The sequence below is a fragment of the Chlorocebus sabaeus genome, chromosome 9 (assembly GCF_047675955.1).
Source record: "Chlorocebus sabaeus isolate Y175 chromosome 9, mChlSab1.0.hap1, whole genome shotgun sequence".
Lineage (NCBI taxonomy): Eukaryota > Metazoa > Chordata > Mammalia > Primates > Cercopithecidae > Chlorocebus > Chlorocebus sabaeus.
In genome coordinates this window covers 95,327,253-95,348,565 of record NC_132912.1, presented here as the reverse complement: position 1 = coordinate 95,348,565, position 21,313 = coordinate 95,327,253, and the positions used below count along the sequence as shown (strand labels likewise).

General features: G+C 42.2%; 1 protein-coding gene across 1 annotated transcript in view; it reads right to left on the bottom strand.

The window, feature by feature from the left end:
• The window catches only part of KIF11 (kinesin family member 11), a 65,281-nt gene extending 47,802 nt beyond the window's left edge, over positions 1 to 17,479 (bottom strand). Inside the window, exons 1-6 of the mRNA XM_007963564.3 lie at positions 17,122 to 17,479; positions 4,789 to 4,921; positions 4,475 to 4,572; positions 3,958 to 4,036; positions 1,621 to 1,806; positions 1,343 to 1,467 (exon numbers count right to left, since the gene is read on the bottom strand). Coding sequence (XP_007961755.1) covers positions 1,343 to 1,467; positions 1,621 to 1,806; positions 3,958 to 4,036; positions 4,475 to 4,572; positions 4,789 to 4,921; positions 17,122 to 17,198 — 698 coding nt within the window. The 5' untranslated portion in view covers positions 17,199 to 17,479. The remainder of the gene's footprint in view (positions 1 to 1,342; positions 1,468 to 1,620; positions 1,807 to 3,957; positions 4,037 to 4,474; positions 4,573 to 4,788; positions 4,922 to 17,121) is intronic.
• Positions 17,480 to 21,313: the final 3,834 nt, after the last annotated feature.

The window sequence follows — 21,313 nt, the reverse complement described above, 5'->3', positions numbered from 1 at the left end:
GCACTCCAGCCTGGGCGACAGAGCGAGACTCCGTCTCAAAAAAAAAAAAAAAAAAAAAAAAGAAATTTTCAACTACAAGCCAGCAAAGAAATAAGACTTCCAATCCTAACAATAATTTTGTAGCTCAGAGAAACTGATATGCAGATAAATTCACTTATTCACCCGAAGTCACATACTGAATTAACTGTGAAACTGAGACTACACACAAATATCTAATTCCCAATCTATTGCTTTTTCTATCACATTCTGATGTTTCCTTCAAAGACCACACACACACACACACACACACACACACGTTTTAGTAAACTATATTTGTAGAATTTGGAATTTGTCCTGTAGGGGTCTTTACAAGAAAAAAGGAGTTCCTAACTTATGTAAATTTATGACAGGGATTTTATATTTCAATGAATAGAGTGATAAGAGAGGAAAATAAACAATTTTTAAAAAGGAATTTTTATATTTCAGTAAAAGATATTTAGAGAGAAAAAATCATCCCTTTCAACCCATGAAAGCCAGTGTTAGTGACCATCTGTCTCCCACATTAAAATGAAGCCATTTTAAAAGACCTGACTTCTTCTACATTTTAAAAGACCTGACTTCTTCTAATCCTTATTAAATGCAAGGGTTTTCAAACTATATTCTAATATCAGTAGGGGGCTCCACAAAAGTGCCTCAGGGACCCCTTCATAAGGCTTAAGGAGGTAAGCCTCAGAGTGTCCCATTCTAAAATCAACTATAGCAGCCACATTTTATCCTGGGCTTCCATATATGATGTCACTAGAATAAAAGGATTCTTCTACTTCAAAAAAGTTTAGGCTGGGTGCGGTGGCTCACACCTGTAATCTCAGCACTTTGGGAGGCCAAGGCAGGTGGTTCACCTAAGGTCAGGAGTTTGAGACCAGCCTGGCCAACATGGTGAAACCACATCTCTACCAAAAATACAAAAATTAGCTAGGCTAGTGGCGGGCACCTATAATCTCAGCTACTCAGGAGGCTGAGGCAGGAGAATTGCTTGAACCTGGTGGGCAGAGGTTGCAGTGAGCCGAGATCGTGCCACTGCACTCCAGCCTGGGTCACAAGAGTGAAACTTGGTCTCAAAAAAGAAAAAAAAAAAAAGTTTAATATTTCAGCTATGGTTCAATTTATCTTTGTTCTCCTTTCAACATTCTTCCAATATTGGTTCCTTCCCTATAAATCTCAAGCCAATCACCAACGACCCCTCCTTATAACACAAAATCTAGGTACGTGACTCATACCCTGACCCACCCCAATTTGATTTTCTCCAAGTCTTAATTCTTCTTAAAAGAAAACGGGGCTAGGAAAGAGACTATGGCTTTCTTACCTAGAGTATGCATTCATCAGAGTAGCTGCAGTTGTCCTTTTTGCTGCCCCCTTTTCTAAAATTTGATAGACTTCATCCTTGTTGTGTACTGTAATTTCTTCCAAACCTTTAATTATCACTCCTCTCTGACCAAAATACCAAAAGAACACCCATTAGATTGGTTAAAACACACACACACACACACATTCTCTCTCTCTCTCTCTCTCTCTCTCTCTCTGACTTCTCAAAGCCTCACACGTTAAAATTCAGAGACATTTCATTCTCAAAGACTGAATTACCTTGTTACGGGGATCATCAAACATCTGTAGTCTCTCAGAAACATCAGATGATGGATTAAGAAGATCAAAAAGCTCTTCATTATAGATCTCCAACAGAGACACTTTGACTGAAAATTCAGTACCATTATCAGTAAGTTTCTCAAAAATTTGATGAAGGGTACGTGGAATTATACCAGCCAAGGGATCCTGAAATTATAATAAGGACTAATATAAAGGAAGAATGCCATTTACTGTGGCAGTTAAAATACATGGGCCTCCTTTATAATATATTTAAACATAAGTATGGCAAAGCAAGTTAAAATAAAAAAAAAGAAGCAACTAAGCTAATGTTAGAGAAGCCATTTACAACAATCTGTTCAATAGTAGTCTTCACACCCTCCATAAACCTGTCACACTTCTTAGCCATCTTCATGCCTGAGCATTACATAGAAACCAATGGAACCTACCTACTTAAAAAGCCAAGTTCAGGCCGGGCGCGGTGGCTCAAACCTGTAATCCCAGCACTTTGGGAGGCCGAGACGGGCGGATCACGAGGTCAGGAGATCGAGACCATCCTGGCTAACACGGTGAAACCCCGTCCCTACTAAAAAAAAATACAAAAAACTAGCCGGGCGAGGTGGCGGGCGCCTGTAGTCCCAGCTACTTGGGAGGCTGAGGCAGGAGAATGGCGGGAACCTGGGAGGCGGAGCTTGCAGTGAGCAGAGATCCGGCCACTGCACTCCAGCCTGGGCAACAGAGCGAGACTCCTTCTCAAAAAAAAAAAAAAAGCCAAGTTCAGCCAGGCGTGATGGCTCACGCCTGTAATCCCAGCACTTTGGGAGGCCAAGGCAGGTGGATCACGAGGTCAGGAGATCAAGACCATCCTGGCCAATATGGTGAAACCCCATCTGTAATAAAAATACAAAAATTTGCCGGGCTTGGTGGCGTGCACCTGTAGTCCCAGCTACTCAGGAGGCTGAGGCAGGTGAATCACTTGAACCTGGGAGGTGGAGGTTTCAGTGAACCGAGATTGAGTCGCTGTACTCCAGCCTGAGCGACAGAGCGAGACTCTGTCTCAAAAAAAAAAAAAGCCAAGTTCAATAATTCTGCCCAATGAAACTATGCTTTAAGCCTATTCCATATCCCCTATGGTTACAAGTCATTAACTTTATTATCCATATATGTAAAGTAAGTTAATGACTCAATTATGTAACCACTAGAAAAAAGGTTCTACCCAACTTTCAATAATTTGGAAAATTGGCTGGGCAAGGTAGTATGTGTCTCTAATCCCAGCTACTCAGGAGGCTGAGTTGGGAGGACTCCTGAAGCCCAAGAGTTCAAGACTGGCCTGGGGAACACAGTGGGACCCCATCAATTTAAAATTTAAAAAAATAAAATAATTTTTTTTTTTTTTTTTTGGAAAATTAACTAGCTTTTTGGTTGTTTTTTGAGACAGAGTCTCATTCTGTTGCCCAGGCTGGAGTGCAGTGGCACCACCTCAGCTCACTGCAGCGTCTACTCCAGTGAATCTCCCGCCTTAGCCCCTCGGGTAGCTGGGATTACAAGCATGCACCACCACACACAGTTAATTTTTGTATTTTTAGTAGAGACGGGGTTTCACCATGTTGGCCAGGCTGGTCTCGAACTGCTGACCTCAGGTGATCCACCCGCCTTGGCCTCCCAAAGTGTTTGGATTACAGGCATGAGCCACCACACCCGGCCAATTAACTAGTTATTAAACTCATTTAAATTTAAACACATTACTAAATGTAAAACTAAACTTTTTATAAAAAGTTGTAACACTTCAGCTCTAGTTCAACTTGTCTTGTTCTTCTTTCAACTTTCTTCCAGTATTGGTTCTCTCCCATAGTTATTAAACTCACTTAAATTCATGGAAATCTTTGTAAAATGTAGTATATGCTTTCCACAATATTAAACAATACATTCATCTTAATTTATTGAACACGTAAGATCATCATGAATAAAGTACTATACTTCCCCTGGCCATGCTAACTTTGAGACCCATTCCTACAGTACAAAGCCCCGCCTGCTTTCGAGCCTCACTCATATTCCAACTTTTCTACAATATTCTGCTCCAACCATTCTGTCGTAAATAGACCCCTCTTTTATGACATAACTGTGCCATATATATTGGTCCTTCCTCTTCCATTGAGGCTGTTTCTTAAACAGGAGTCATACCATGCACTTTAATTTTACTGTAGTAGTGGTTTATCCTAAGTTCATTTTGACATAGGTATTTTGATCTTCTCTATTTCAAGACAGAGACCCTCAAACAAGTTTTATACAGTTAAATTTCAGCCACATTACAGATAAAAGTATATTATAAACAATAAATACCTCTTCCCAGGTATACTCTTCATTAGGTGACCTTTCACCTTCCATTGTAAAAGTTTTTCCAGTGCCAGTTTGGCCATACCTGTAAAGATTAACAAGTGTTAAATCAAAAGGAAATACACCCATATGACTCTTAGTGATAGACTAAAAAACAAAAAACAGGCCAGGCACAGTGGCTCATGCCTATAATCCCAACACTTTGGGAGGCTGAGGTAGGCAGATCACCTGAGGTCAGGAGTTCGAGATCAGCCTGGCCAACAAGGTGAAACCACGTCTCTACTAAAAATACAAAAATTAGCCAGGCGTGGTGGCAGGCACCTGTAATCCCAGCTACTTGGGAGGCTGAGAGAGGAGAATTGCTTGAACCCAGGAGGCGGAGGTTGCAGTGAGCCAAGATTGTGCCATTGCACTCCAGCCAGGGCAACAAGAGTGAAACTCCGTCTCAAAAAGCAAACAACAAACAAAAAAAAACACGCATTTAAGCTTTTTCATAAATCTGAAAAAACACTGTTTTACTTACGCAAAGATAGTGCAATTATAGCCCATAATAACTTCATCCAGAATTGGACAAACAACACTTCGGTAAACGTCAATCTGTTTAGTAGATGCTCCAAACACCTATCAAAAAAAAGAATTAAAAAAATAAAACTCAAAATTACTCATTTTAATAATTTTGTTTTTCGTATGTTAATTCATAATTCAGCCCACTAGAAGCCATCTGACAATTCAAAGAGACAACCGAAATTCCTAAGTATACACCATTTTCCAGGTAAAATATGTATATTAAAATTATTTTACATTAGTGGATAATCAATAAATTGCACCATATGTTACCATATCAAAAGTATATGTCTTCCTTGAGCTCTTGTCAGCCAATCCTCCAGTTCGTACACTAACTTCTTTTCGTACAGCATCACATTCTACTATTGAATGGGCGCTAGCTTTCCGCTCTGCCAAATTAAATGGTCTATAAAAGAAATACACAAAGTCATTCAAGAGCTCTTAGTTCTCAGGTTATCAACATTTTCCCTAACTACATTTGTCAAGAAAAACGCGAAGTTCTGACCACATTGTTGGTGATGGGGATTAAATCAGGACTAAATGATACTGCTAAAGCAGACAGTAAAATTATAAGTGTCTCAAGTTTCACAAATATAATTTTTTAAATGTTCAAAGATATGTAAGACATTACAATTCTGGCAGCTTCTTATGAGTAGATACTAACAGAATTGTTTTGTTTTGACAGTAGAGATTGGGGTCTCACTGTGTTGCACAGGCTGGTCTCAAACTTCTGGGCTCAAGTGATCATCCCACCTCAGCTTCCCAAGGTGCTAGTATTACAGATGTGAGACACTGTGACAAGCCACTAACAGGTTTTAACTTGTAAAAATGCCAAACTTATTTTTCAGAATTCCATTTCTCCTATTCTTAAAATCTGATTGGCCGGGCGTGGTGGCTCACACCTGTAATCCCAGCACTTTGGGAGGCCGAGACGGGCGGATCACGAGGTCAGGAGATCGAGACCATCCTGGCTAACCCGGTGAAACCCCGTCTCTACTAAAAAATACAAAAAACTAGCCGGGCGAGGTGGTGGGCGCCTGTAGTCCCAGCTACTCGGAAGGCTGAGGCAGGAGAATGGCGTAAACCCCGGAGGCGGAGCTTGCAGTGAGCTGAGATTTGGCCACTGCACTCCAGGCTGGGCAACAGAGCAAGACTCTGTCTCAAAAAAAATAAAAAAAAATCTGATCAAGTTGGGTTATGATGTAGCAGAAAAAACATGTCAAGTTTGTGTTCAAAATACTCATCTGCCAGTGGATACCTGGCACAAAATAAAAAGTACATAAAAATAATGACTAATAAGCTGAGTACTTACTATGTGCCAGGTACTTATTGTTTCAAGTGCTTTACATGTGCTCACTCAGTATGTCCACACAACACTGTGAGGTTGGCAATATTATTAGCCCCATTTTTCAAATGAGTGAATAGACACAGAAGGTCTACACTGCCCAAGCCGACTGGATCAAGAGTCCTCATTCTACGGAAATGCCTGAGTAGGTATTTAGTTGAAATGGTTATTTCCTCAGGAAGTCCTTTCCATCCTACGTGCCTCCCCCACCTGCTCCAACCAAGACCACATTAAATGTTTGCTATATATTCCTACAGCACCCTTTATACACCCTTTCTAAACATCACCTCTCTTACCATCTTTTTTTTAATGTGTTACCCACTAGACCTCAGATCACTACAGAAAGAAATTCTGTCTAGTTTACTGTTTCCCCAGCAACAACTACCATGCTTAGCACACAGTAGGTTCTCAAATATTTGTTAAACCGCATTACCTAATAAATGTCATCCTAAGAGGAATTATGGGAAAACTAAAAAATAATCACAGTCCACAGAGTAGCATTAATAAGATAATTATATACTTAATACATGTCTGGGCCAAAGGGAGAGACATAATCTTGACCTGAGTTCATTTTTCCCATTGAGTATCATGTATTTTGGAGAAAGTGCAAACAGGAAATTATTTTCCCCTTATCACCAGATAAACCAAGTTGCTATTTATTTAAGGATACCTTAACTTCCCCTGGCACAGCCCACTCTACTTCCGAGTGATCAGAAGACCAAATTTGTGATCCTAGGAAACTTAACTCCCAGGTAATATTTGGTAATGCTTTCATTTGCCAACTATACTAAAACCTACACAATGCATATAACCTACATGAATGTACAGTATTATTAAAACTTCAACAAAACTAAGGCAGAACCAACTTATACTGAGGTAGGCCAAGAGCATCAAGTGGAGTGATTTGCTCTCATGTGACTAAAGCTTTTCCAATTAGTCTATTATTTTTGGCATCCCCTAAACTAGTATCTTGCCTGGACGTATAAAATTAAGCTACCAAATGAATACCATTCACATTGTCAGGACTGAGTAATAGGAAATTCATACAGATCACACATTCCTAAAAGTTATCAAAATTCTCAGAGAAGCTTTAGGGACCATCTGTACTCTAAGAAAGAGTAATGCCAAGCCATTAGTTTCCTACCCAGACTTCTCTAACTTATTAGAAATTGCAAAGTTTCTGCCAATCACACTAACAAATCCATCAATTTGCTGGTTTCACTATAGTTATATAAAAATTCAAACAATCAAAATGGTGAGGGAAGGGAGATGGAGGATTAAAAAAACCTAAGTCCTATCCTGTGGAGAAGTGCTAAATTAACTCATTCCACAAATATTCATCAAGTACTTACTATGTGATAGGTAATTTTCTAGACACTGGAGATGTAACAATGAACAATACAAAGTTAAAGGAAAGAAAAAAACACCAAAATCCTGTGCTCAGGGAGCTTTTAACTTAGTTGAAGGAAAGAAGAGATAATTATCAAATAAATAAATATATTAGATGCTGATAAATTAGAAATGAAAATAAAGCAGGCCAGGTACAATGGCTCATGACTGTAATCTCAGGACTTTGGGAGGCTGAGGTGGGCAAATCACTTGAGGTCAGGAGTTTGAGACCAGCCTGGCCAACATGGTGAAAACTCATCTCTATTAAAAATACAAAAATTAGGCCGGGCACAGTGGCTCACACCTGTAATCCTAGCACTTTGGGAGGCCAAGGTGGGCAGATCACTTGAGGTCAGAAGTTCGAAACCAGCCTGGCCAATACGGTGAAACCTCATATCTACTAAAAATACAAAAATTAGCCAGAAATCACTTGAACCTGGGAGATGGAGGTTGCAGTGAGCCGAGACTGTGCACTACACTCCAGCCTAGGCGACAGAGTGAGACTCCATCTCAAAAAAAAAAAAAAAAAAAATTAGCCAGGCATGGTGGCTGCCGCCTACTGTCCCAGCTACTTGGGAAGCTGAAGCAGAGGCTGCAGTGAGCCAAGAATGCACCACTGCACTCCAGGCCTCGGCAACAGAGCAAGACTCTGTCTGAAAAGGAAAGGAAAGGGAAGGGAAGGAAAGGGACGGGATGGGAAGGGATGGGAAGGGACGGGAAGGGAAAGGAAAGGAAAAGAAAAGAAAGCAGTTTAAGGGGGATAGGAAGTGTTGAGTGGGGAAGATAGTTGGTTGCTATTCTAGGGTAGCTAGGGAATGCTTCTCTACAGAAGATGACATTTAAGCAGAACCTAAAAAGCAAGGGAGCCAGGCCCTGTAGGTATTTTGGTGGAAAACTTTTTCAGGCAGAGAGAACAGAAATTGCAAAAATTCTGAAGTAAAAGCAGGTAGATGTATTTTTTAAATGTGTGTATGAAATTAGCCAGGCGGGCCAGGCGCGGTGGCTCAAGCCTGTAATCCCAGCACTTTGGGAGGCCGAGGCGGGCGGATCACGAGGTCAGGAGATCGAGACCATCCTGGCTAACCCGGTGAAACCCCGTCTCTACTAAAAAAAATACAAAAAACTAGCCGGGCGAGGTGGCGGGCGCCTGTAGTCCCAGCTACTCGGGAAGCTGAGGCAGGAGAATGGCGTGAACTCGGGAGGCGGAGCTTGCAGTGAGCCGAGATCCGGCCACTACACTCCAGCCTGGGCGGCAGAGCGAGACTCCGTCTCAAAAAAAAAAAAAAAGAAATTAGCCAGGCGTGGTGGCACGCGCCTGTAATCCCAGCTACTTGGGAGGCTGAGACAGGAGAATCGCTTGAACCAGGAGGTAGAGGTTGCAGTGAGCCAAGATGGCGCCATTGCACTCCAGCATGGGCAACAAGAGTGAAACTCCGTCTCAAAACAAACAAACAAAAAACCACACACACACAAATGTGTGTGTTTAAGTAACCAGGGTTCAAAGAAGACATCACAAGGAAAATTAGAAAATACTTAGAGATTAATGAAAATGAAAACACAACATACCAAACAAAACTTATGGGACACAACAAAAGCAATGCTAAGGGGAAAATTTATAGCTATGAATGCTTACATTAAAAAGCAAGAAAGATCTCACATCAACACCCTAACTTTACAACTTAAGGAACTGGAAACAGAAGAACTAACTAAATACAAAGGCAGCAGAAGGAAAGAAATAATAAAGATTAGAGCAGAGATAAAAAAAGAGAAGAGAAAAACCAATGAAATCAAAAGTTGGTTCTTCAAGAGGATAAAATTGACAAGCTTTTAGCTAAATGGACTAAGAAAATAAGAGAGAAGACACATGGAGCTATAACCAGTAAACAGATGGACTCACTCACCAAAAACCTCCTGACAAAGAAAAGCCCTAGATCTCAGTTTCATAGGTGAATTCTACAAAACATTTCAAGATCTAATACCAGTTCTTCTCAATCTTTTCCTAGAAAAAATCTGGTAAAGGAGAAAACACTTCCCAACTCATTTTGTGAGGCCAGCATTATTCTGATACCAAAGTCAGACAAAGGCAACTATAAGAAAACTACAGATCACTATCCCTTATGAACACTGATTTAAAAATCGTCAACAAAATACCAACACATTGAACTGAGCAGCACAAGGATTATACACCATGACCAAGTGGGATTTATTCCTGGAATACAGGGATGGTTCAACATGTAAAAATTGATCAATGTAATATACCACATTAATAGAATGAAGGAAACCACAGGATCATGGCAATCGATACAGGAAAAACATTAGACAAAATTCAAAACCCATTAGTCATAAAAACGCTCAACAAACTAGGAACAGAGTGAAACTACCTCAACAAAATAAAAGCAATGTATGAAAAACCCACAGCAAACATAATTGATGGTCAAAGACTGAAGAATGTTCCTCTAAAAACAAGAACAAGGCCAGCACAGTGGCTCACACCTGTAATCACAGCACTGTGGGAAGCTGAGAAGATCACTTAAAGTCAGGAGTTCAAGATCAGCATGGGAAACACAGCGAGACCACATCTCTAAAAAAAAAAAAAATTCTTTTTTTAAATTAGCTGGGTGTAGTAGTGTGTCCACAGTCCCAGCTACTCAGGAAATTGAGGCAGGAGGATCTCAAACAAACTAATAAAAGAACAGGAGCAAGACAAGGATGATGCCCAATGCCCATTTTCACCACTTCCATTCGACATAATACTGGAAGTTCCAGCTAGAGCAATTAGGCAAGAAAGAAAAATAAGGGCCAGGCATGGTGGCTTATACCTGTAATCCCAGCATTTTGGGAGGCTGAGGCAGGCGGATCACGAGGTCAGGAGATCGAGACCAGCCTGGCTAAACTGAGAAACCCTGTCTCTACTAAAAATACAAAAAAAAATTAGCCGAGTGTGGTGGCACATGCCTGTATCACCAGCTACTCGGGAGGCTGACGCAGGAGAATCGCTTGAACCCAGGAGGCGGAGGCTGCAGTGAGCAGAGATCGCGCCACTGCGCTCCAGCGTGGACAACAGAGTTTGACTCCATCTCAAAAAAAAAGAAAAAAGAAAAAGAAAAGGCATCTCCAAATTGAAAAGGAAAAGGTTGACAGCCGAGAGCACGCCTGTAATCCCAAAACTTTGGGAGGCCAAGGCAGATCACAAGGTCAGGAGTTCAAAACCAGCCTGGCCAAGAAGATGAACTCCCCATCTCTACTAAAAATACAAAAATTAGCTGGGCGTGGTGGCATGTGCATGTAATCCCAGCTACTCGGGAGGCTGAGGCAAAGAACTACTTGAACCCAGGAGGCAGAGGTTGCAGGGAGCCGAGATGGCACCACTGCACTCCAGCCTGGGCGACAGAACAAGACTCCATCTCAAAAAAAAAAAAAAAAAAAAAAAAAAAAAAAAAAAAAAACAAAAGAAAAGAAAAGAAAAGCAAAAAGTAAAATTATCTGTCTGCAGATTATATGATCTTTTATATAGAAAACCTGGCCAGGTGTGGTGGCTCAGGCCTATAATCCCAGTACTTTGGGAACCCAAGGGGACTTGAGGTCAGGAGTTTGAGACCAGCCTTGCCAACATGGTGAAACCCCATCTCTACAAAAACTACAAAAACTTAGCTAGGCATGGGTGCATGCCTGTAGTCCCAACTACTTGGGAGGCTGAGGCAGGAGAATCACTTGAACCCAGGAGGCGGAGGTTGCAATGAGCCAAGACCATGCCACTGCACTCCAGCCTGGGCAGCAGAGCAAGACTCCATCTCGAAAGAAAAAAAAAAGTAAAGAAAGAAAACCCTAAAATTCAGCGGGGCACAAGGAGCTAGAGCATCAAGAAGAATAGCTAGTGGATGCTGGGCTTAATTAATAGCTAGGTGATGGGTTGATCTGTGCAACAAACTACCATGGCACAGGTTTACCTATGTAACAAACCTGCACATCCTGCACAAAAAAAAAGAAAAGAAAAAAGAAAACCCTAAAATTACACACACACACAAAAAAAATGTTAGAATAAGTGAATTCAGCAAAGTAGCTGGATACAAAGTCAACATGCAAGATCCAGCAACATTTCTTTCTTTCTTTTTTTTTTTTTTTTTTTTTTTGAGACAGAGTCTCACTCTGTTGCCCAGACTGGAGTACAGTGGCAGGATCTTGGCTCACCACAACCTCCACCTTCCAGGTTCAAGCGATTCTCTTGCCTCAGCCTCCCAAGTAGCTGGGACTACAGGCGTGCGCCACCATGCCTGGCTAATTTTTACATTTTTAGTAGAGAAAGGGTTTCACTATGTTGGCCAGGCTGGTCTTCAACTCCTGATCTCATGATCCGCCCACCTTGGCCTCCCAAAGTGCTGGGATTACAGGTGAGAGCCACCATGCCTTGCCTCCAGTTACATTTTTATACACTAAGAATGAACAATCTAAAAAGGAAATTACAAAAACAGGTCAATTTAAAATAGCATCAAAAAGAATAAAATATTAATAATTAATTTAACCAAGCAGGTGGAAGACTTATAAAATGAAAACTATAAAACACTGCTGAGACCAGCCAGGCGCAGTGGCTCACACCCCCAGCACTTTGGGAGGCCAAGGCGGGTGGTTCACCTGAGGTCAAGAGTTCGTGACCAGCCTGACCAACATGGTGAAACCTCGTCTCTAGTAAAAATACAAAAATTAGCTGGGTGTGGTGGTGCATACCTGTAATCCCAACTACTGAGGAGGCTGAGGCAGGAGAATCACTTGAACTAGGAAGGTGGGGGTTGCAATGAGCCGAGATTGCACCACTGCACTCCAGCCTGGGCAACAAGAGCGAAACTCCGTCTCAAAAAAAAAAAAAAAAAAAAAACTGCTGACAGAAATTAAAGGGCATAAATAAATGGAAACACATCCCTTGTTCATGAACTGAAGACTTAATATTGTTGAGATGCCAATACTACCCAAAGTGATCTACAGATTCAATGTAATCCCTATTAAAATCCCAATGATGTGTTTTACAAAAATAGAAAAATCCATCCTCAAATTCATATGGAATCCCAAGGGAGTCCAGATAGCCAAAACAATCTTGAAAAAGAACAAAGCTGGAGGACTCACACTTCCTGATTTCAAAACTTACTACAAAGCTGCAATAATTAAAACCATGTGGTACTGACAAAAAGACAGACTTATAGACCAATGGAACAGAATAGCACTTACAGATAAGCCCTCTTATATAAGGGCAAATGATTTTTAATAAGGTTGTCAAGACCATTCAATCAGAAAAAGACAATCTTTTCATCAAATGGTGCTGGGAAACTAAATATCCATATGCAAAAGAATGCGGTTGGACCCTTATCTAACACAATATACAAAAATTAACTCAAAATGGATCAAAAATGTATGTAAGACCTAAAGCTATATAAAACTCTTAGAAGAAAACATAAGGCAGAAGCTTCACAACAATGGATTTGGCACTGATTTCTTGGATATAACACCAAAGATACAGGGAACAAAAACAAAAAGACAAACTGGACTTCATAAAAATTTTAAATGTTTGTGTATCAAAAGATAGTATCCCTGTGATCCCAGCTACCTGGAAGGCTAAGGTAGGAGGACTAGTTGAGCCCAGGAGTTCACAACCAGTCTGGGCAATAAAGCAAGATACTGTATTTAAAGGGGGATTAAAAAAAAAAAAAAAAAAAAAAAGCCCGGGCACAGTGGCTGACACGTGTAATCCCAGCACTTTGGGAGGCCAGGGTGGGCAGATCACCTAAGATCAGGAGTTCGAGACCAGCCTGACCAACATGGTAAAACCCCATCTCTACTAAAAATACAAAATTAGCCAGGCATGGTGGCGCATGCCTGTAATCCCAGCTACTCAGGAGGCTGAGGCAGGAGAATTGTTTGAACCCAGGAGGCGGAGGTTGCAGTGAGCCAAGATCGCACCAATGCACTCCAGCCTAGGCAACAAGAGCAAAACTCCATCTCAAAAAAACAAAAACAAACAAACAAACAAAAAACCCAAGCAGAAAAAAAATAAAAGTTTTATCTTCCTTTTCTCCATCACGGTGCAGGATCAAGGTAAAAAAAGAGAACTCTGGCCAGGCAAAGTGGCTCACACTCATAATCCCATCACTTTGGGAGGCCAAAATAGGTGGATCACTTGAGGCCAGGAGTTCAAGACCAGCTTGGCCAACAAGGCGAAACCCCATCTCTACTAAAAAAAAAAAAAAATTAGCCAGGCGTGGTGCACACCTGTAATCTCAGCTACTTGGGAGGCTGAAGAATAAGAATTGCTTAAACCTGGCAGGCAGAGGTTACAGTGAGCCGAGACTGTGCCACTGCACTCCAGCCTGGGTGACACAGCGATTTTCTGTCTCAACATCTGTATGGAGGAGACTGGAGATGACTGACCCCGGCAGCCAAGGTGTTGAAGCAGGTCATAAGCCAGACCCCTGTGTTCTCCAAAGCCAAATACATTGTCAGATCCTTTGGCATCAGGAGAAATGAAAAGATTGCCACCTACTGCACAAAGGGCCAAAGCAGAAGAAACCCTGGAGAAAGGCCTAAAGATGCAGCAGTGTGAATCAAGAAAGAGCAACGCAACTTCTCGGATACTGGAAACTGGTTTGGAGATGCAGGAACACATAGATTTGGGTATCAAATGTGACCCATGCATTGGTATCTACAGCCTGGACTTCTACATGGTGCAGGGTAGGCCTGGTTTCAGCACTGCAGACACATAGCACAGAACAGTCTGCACTGGGGCCAAACAGAATCAGCAAAGAGGCCATGCGCTGGTTCCAAAAAGAAAAAGAAAGGAAAAGACCACAGTATCAATGAGTCAAAAGGCAACCCACAGTAATGGGGAAAAATTTTTTGCAGATCATATATCTGAAAATACCCAAAATACATAGAAAACTCCTAAAACTCAACAACAAAAAAGCAAACCAATATAAAAATGGGCAAAGGACTTAGACAGACATTTCTCCAAAGATATACAAAATGGCCAGTAAACACACGAAAAGATGCTCAAAATCATCACAAATCAAAACTACAATGAGATGCCACCTCACACCTAATGGGATGGCTACTCGAAAAAAAAAGAAACAGAAAATAAATGTTGGTGAGGATGTGGATAAATGGGAACCCTTATGCACTGTTGGTGGGAATGTAAATGGTCCAGCCACTGTGGAAAATAGTTTGTTGGTTCCTCAAAAAATTTAAAATAGAATTATCATATGATCCAGCAATTATAATTCTGGGTAAATACCCAAAAGAATTGAAAACCCATATTCATAGCAACTTTATTCATAATAACCAAAATTAAGAAGTAACTCAAGTGTCCACTGACATATGAAGGGACAAGCAAAATGTGATACATACATATAATACTATTTAGCCTTAAAAAAGAAGATGTTTGCTACAACATGGTCCAACCTGGAGGACATTATGCTAAGTGGAACAAGCAAGTCACAAAAGGATAAATACTGTATTATGACTCTATTTTATGAAGTATTTAGAGTAGTCAAAATCATAGACAGTAGAATGGTAGGTGTCAGGGGTTGATGGGAGAGGGAAATGGGGAGTTATTGTTTAATGTGTATAGAGTTTCAGTTGTTCATGATGAAAAGAGTTATGGAGATGGATGGTAGTAATGGTTGCAGAATATTATGTATTTAATATCACCGAACTGTACACTTAAAAGTGGTTAAGATGTTAAATTTTATATTATGTGTATTCGAAAATGACTTTTCAAATTGGGAAAAAAATAGGGGAGAGAATAGCAGGGGCATAAGAAAGATAGCCAGTAGCGCATTATGTAGGGATCTGTAAACTTTAACCTGTGGGTCAAACCTGGCCCTTGCCCTGCCAGATTTAAGAATGATTTTTACAGTTTTAAAGTGTTCTTTAAAAAAAAAAAAAAAGATCAGAAAATAATGTGACAGAAACCACATGTGGAGGGGTGCAGTAGCTCACGCCTATAATCCCAGCACTTTGGGAGGCTGAGGCGGGTGGATTCCCTGAGGTCAGGAGTTTGAGACCAGCTTGGCTAACATGGTGAAACCCCATCTCTACTAAAAATACAAAAATTAGCAAGGCATGGCGGTGTGCACCTGTAATCCCAGCTACCTGAGAGGCTGAAGTGGGAAAACCGCTTGAATCTAGGAGGCGGAGGTTGCAGTGAGCAGAGATTGCGCCACTGCACTAGGGCCTGAGCAAGACAGCAAGGCCTTGTCTCAAAAAAAAAACCAAACAAACCACATGTGACCTGCAAAGTCTAAAGTATTTAAATAAAATAAATATTTATTTCTCTGGGCCCTTTTCAGAAAAGGCTTACCAACCCCTGAGGGCCCTGCAACTCATAAGTTGCCTATTTACGAAAGCTTAATAACAGACTTGCACCAGGAAGGCTATTTGAAAGAAAAAGGCTAATGTGGAAAAAAAAAATCTCTTTACACAAAAATTATTGTAAATATTAGACACAAGCAAATAACTATTATATTCATTGGTGATAAAGTAAATCTCCTCTAAGGCAAGGCTTGAAATATATGCGGATCATAAACATCAAGTTCAAGATAATGGTTAACTGTGGCTGGAGGAAAAGGGATAGAGAGGGGAAAGGGGGGGCTCCAGCAATGATTGTTTTGTTTCTTAATCTGGGTGATGAATATACAAATGTTTATTACATTGTTCTTAATAACTTTTGTAAGTCTGAAGTATTTTGTAACTAATGTTAAAAAAAGAAATCAAATAAAGGCATACGGAAAAGGTAATATTGCCTGGTTTTATTAAACAACCAAAATAAGTTTAAAATTTGCACTTGTTATATGCACTGCATTTTTAAATAAAAATTTTCAGAACAACTACTAACAGAAGCCCCAGAGTACAACAACTGGTAAGTGTCACTGGCTAGATTTAAGATTGCTACCAAATTTCCTCTCTGGCACCTCGCTTAGAAACCTAGTCATCACCTTTGATATCTACAATTGAAGTTACCAGGGCTGAGTAAACAATAGCCTAAGAAAGTTTGTTGAAACAGGTTTTTCCAAAAAAAATAGCCTTTTAATTTTAGACTACTTTGGGGTTTACAGAAAAGTTGCAACAGCAACTGTTAACAGCCACAAAAACAGACACACAAAACACAAACTCAGTAAACTGTGGAGAGCCTCTAAAAAGTTGAATACATCAATTCTAACTAAACAGCAGTTTCTAGCTCATTTTAAAATCGGGAAGTTATTTGGAAACGAGTCAGGGGAGGGCCGAACACCCCTCCACATCTTCTTATCTCGAAATATCCATTTAATTTGGTCTATGAACAAACAGGCAGATAAAAGAGAAAACTGTAGCACAATCAGAAATTTACACTAGCTTAGCTTGTCTTGATCTTTTAAAAAACATAAACTCACTTTATAACTTAATTTTTAATGTTTAAAGACAGATGTTTACTTGTTTAGTAGGGATGCAGAAAATACTGCATCTAGAATAAAAAGAACAGTGGTTGATTGCTTTTTAGAGGCGATAATACCAACGTAAGTGCTAAACCACCTGCAAAACAGGTATTCAGTCTTACTTCCAAACGGACAAACTACATGAAGTAGCATATATAAGTGACACCTAAGTCTTTATTGACTATAGTTTAAAAATAACGCACTTTTCAGTATGGAACAGTGATCAAACCAAACATGCTATTTTCTGCTAAACATCAGACACACACAGCAACCGGGTGTCATTTTTATAGAACAGAACGAGAAGAACCAAGAAACTGGGACCCTCAGGAAATGCAAATAAAATCCCTCTCTCTGGACCGCGCACTAGGGGGCCCAGCAGCGAAGCCCCGGCGCTCGGAATCTTGTCAGCCCTCTCCCTACCTGCATCTCACCACCACCTGGATGTTCTTCCCCTTCTCCTCTTTCTTCTTCGCAGACGAATTTGGCTGCGACGCCATGACTGTCCCCGCCAAAAAATCAAGGCCTGGCCGCGGACTTGGGCGCTGTGAGGCGCGGAGGGGCTTGGCGGCCGACGGGGGCCGGAGTCTCCCTGGTCCCTCCCGGGCGCTGGCGTGGCCTGGAGGACCGACGCACGCAGCTCGGCGTCCCCGCTCTCTACCCGGTACTCTGGCCGTGGCGTTTATCCCGCGCCAGCCGGAGCCGCCAAATCACCAATCTCGTCTCCACCCCAAGCCCCAGAAACCGAGCAACGACTCGGCGCCTCAATTTGAAAAAGGGACCGAGTAGCCGGACCAATGACTGCGCTGGCGCGCAAGGCACCATGGGATGTAGTGTCCTCACTGGAGCCCCGCCCTCGGAGCGTGGCCTGCGGGAACGTAAAGAGTAGGGCTGTCCGCCTGCTCCGGAACTTCGTAGTCCAGAGCTGAGACTTTGGAACTAAGCATGGAACTTTTAGCGTAGCGTGGCTCAACTTACATAACGTCCCTAGCCCAATATTCCCTCATCTGCAGAGAGGAAATAATAGCAACCATATCAGAGGGTTAGGATGAGAATTAATGAGCTCGTGGAAATAGATCGGAATATATGGTAAGCACTCGCCATGATTATAATTATTAGAGAATTGTAAGAGAGGGCAATAGAAGCACAGAAGAAAGGTCCAAAGCGAGCCGCCATCCCGGAGGCAGAGACCAGGATAGTCTTTTTTTTTTTTTTTTTTTTTTTTTTTTTGAGACGGGGGTCTCGCTCTTGTCACCCGGGCTGGATCTCGGCTCACTGCGCCTCCCGGTTCAAGCGATTCTCCTGCTTCAGCCCCCGAGTTGCTGGGACTGCAGGTATGTTCCACCACGCCCGGCTAATATTTGTATTTTCAGTAGAGATGTGGTTTCACCGTATTAGCTAGGCTGGTCTCGAACTCCGGACCTCAGATGATCCGCCCGCCTTGGCCTCCCAAAGTGCTAGGATTACAGGCGTAAACCACCGCGCCCGGCCCAGAATAGTCTTGAAGAATAATTAATGTCGGGGCCCGGTGGCTCACGCCTGTAATCCCAACACTTTAACGGGCCGAGGTAGGAGGATAGCTTGAGGCCAGGAGTTTGAGACCCGCCTGGGCGACATAGGGAGACCCCCCCCCTCCGCCCCCCGCTCCCCGATGCGTCTCAACAATAAACAGGAGGAAAAAATAGCCTGGTGTGGTGGTGCGTGCCTGTTGGTCCCAGCTACTCAGGAGGCTGAGGCAAAGGATCACTGAACAGGGGAGATCGAGGCTGCAGTGAGCCGGGATTATGCCTCTGGATTACTACAACCTAGGCGACAGAGCAATGCCCTTTTTCAAAAAAAAATAATAATAATAATAAGGAAGTGTTAAGAGATAGGCTACTACAGGTTCCAAATCGTGATGAAATGGACACTGGATGCCATTTGGAGGACTCTGAATTTATCCTTTGGTCATCATTTCTAAGCGACTCCAGGCAAGAAAGCAGGGTCCGCCTTGTTTTTAGAACGACTGCACCGACCGACTGACGCAGGCCGCGGGCGCGCTGCGCTCCGGGTTTCCGCGCGGCGCAGCGGGCGGTGGCAGCGCAAGGAAGCTGCGCAAACGTCCGCCGCCCCGGCCTAGGAATCCCAGCATGCAGCGCTCGCTGGGGCTTGCGCGCCCTCGGTCACCTCTGGCCTGCTGCAGGCGAAATTTTCGGCGTCTTGGCAGTGCTTGTCGTGACTTGACCGCTGTAGGTGTGGGATGCCGCATCAGGAAATACTGTAACAGGAGCCTATTGTTATGAATAACGTTTAAAATCTTAAGGAAATTGAACACTTGAACAAAGGATTTTTAGCAAAGCAATTTTATTTTTGCGCAGAAGGGTGCCTTTTTGGCCAGTCGCCACGAGAGCACACCTGAACAAAGGGGCAGGAGAATATTTTTGACCCAAGTCCTGCCCCTGTATTTTTTTCCCATTGGATGGGGTCGGGTCGTATAATCTAAACTAATCCCGTTTGGCTAAACATTTGATTTTTTTTAGATAAGGTGGGCACGTAACAGAAGGCGGAGAGGAAAGGGGAAGGGATGTCTGTAATGAGCTAGAAAGTTAGTCCTCTTTTCAAATGAGGAAAGGAATGTGAGCTGGTATTGATAACGTCTGGTATTGTGGCGTGCCTCGGCATTTAACAAAGGCAAAAAGAAAAAAAGGAGAAAAAGGGGAAAAGGGGAGGATACTATGAATTAAAGAAGAAAAGACTGATCGGGTTATTTGAAGAGAAACATCATATCCCACACTATGTTGTAGTCGGTTCCTGGAACTGTGCTTCTGGCCCACACAAACCATGAGAACCTAAATGTCGTGTTAGTCTATTAAGTAACACCCCGGTGTAGTGGAAAGCTCTGATGTCCTTTTTATGTTCCTCCACTTGCTAATCCCCTACATGTGTCCCACCCCTCCGGCCCCCCGCCCCAAGGAAATATTTGCATCTATAGCTCCTTCTGCTGGTCATCTCTATTTTGAGTAGCCAGCTGTCTATTGATATCTCCTCTTAGGTGGCTCGCTGGCATTTCAAAATGGGACCTATGCCAAACGGAACTCTATCTTATCTCCACCTTAATCTTTCTCATCTGGATACTGGAGCTAACCAGAACCTTTGATTCCTCCATGTGTAGTGGAGTCCTGTTGATTTTGTCTCCCCTGCGATGGATCACCATAGTCCAAGGCTCTTATCTTTTCCCTGAACAACTGTCATCTACCTCCTTAACAAGATTCTCTTCTGCCCTTTTCTCCTCCTCTCGAACCCTCCATTACGTTTACTCAGCAAGGGAAGTGTCTTTTAAGAAATAAGAAAATAAGACCATGCTCTTCATCTGCTTTTTAATCTTACACTATCTTCTCATTTGTATTTGGAATGAAATCCAAACTCATTACCATGCCCTGTAGGGTCCTCATGATCTGGCCCTTGTCCATACAATCAACTAAAGGCACTTTCCAAAAATCTCATTACCATGCTTCAGAGCTCCTAGCTTTTTCCTGTGGCCAGGTCCTTGTACCTGACATACCCTCTGCCCTAAACTGTGTTTGGCTCTTTGCATGGCTTACCCATTCTCATTCTTCAGCTCTCAGTTGAACTTTCTCTTTTAAAAACACCTATCCTGACCACCCTATCTAAAGCACATTGTTCATAATTTTCTCTTTTTTTTATTTTTGAGACAGTCTCACTCTGTCCCTCGTGCTGAAGTGCAGTGGCGTGATCTTGGCTCACTGCAACCTCCGCCTCCTGGATTCAAACAATTCTCGAGCCTCAGCCTCCTGAACAGGTGGGATTACAGGTGCCCCACCATGCCTGGCTAATTTTTTTTTTATATTTTTAGTAGAGACTGGGTTTCACCATGTTGGCCAGGCTAGTCTCGAACTCCTGACCTCAAGTAATCTGCCCTCCTTGGCCTCCCAAAGTGCTGGGATTACAGATGTGAGCCACTGCACCTGGCCTTCCTCTTATAATTTTCTATCTCAGAACCCTGCCTATTTTCTTCATAACACTACAGTCAATATATTGTGTGTATTGACAATATATTACATTGTCAATATATTGTGTGTCTCCTTGGATAGAATGTAAGTTTCATTAGGGACCCTGTCTTTTTGTTCAGTATTCTTTTCCCAGTGTCTTGAACAAAGCCTTACACCAAAGGCTTTACTCAATAAATATATATTGAGCACCTGAAGGAAATTACTTAACGTCTATCAGCCTTGGTTTCCTCATCTGTAAAATGGAGATAATAATAATTACTTTTATTGTGAGGATTAAAATAACATATGCAAAGTGCCAGGGATATAATAGAAAAAAAAAAAATCTTAATTTCTCCCTTTTGGCTGGGCATGGTGGCTCATGCCTTTAATCCCAGCACTCTGGGAGGCCGAGGTAGGCAGATCACGAAGTCAGGAATTCAAGACCAGCTTGGCCAATAAATATGGTAAAACCCTGTCTCCACTAAAAATACAAAAAAAATTAGCCGGGCGTGGTGGTAGGCACCTGTAGTCCCAGCTCCTCGGGAGGCTGAGGCAGAAGAATCGCTTCAACCCAGGAGGCAGAGGTTGCAGTGAGCCGAGATGGCACCACTGAACTCCAGCCTGGG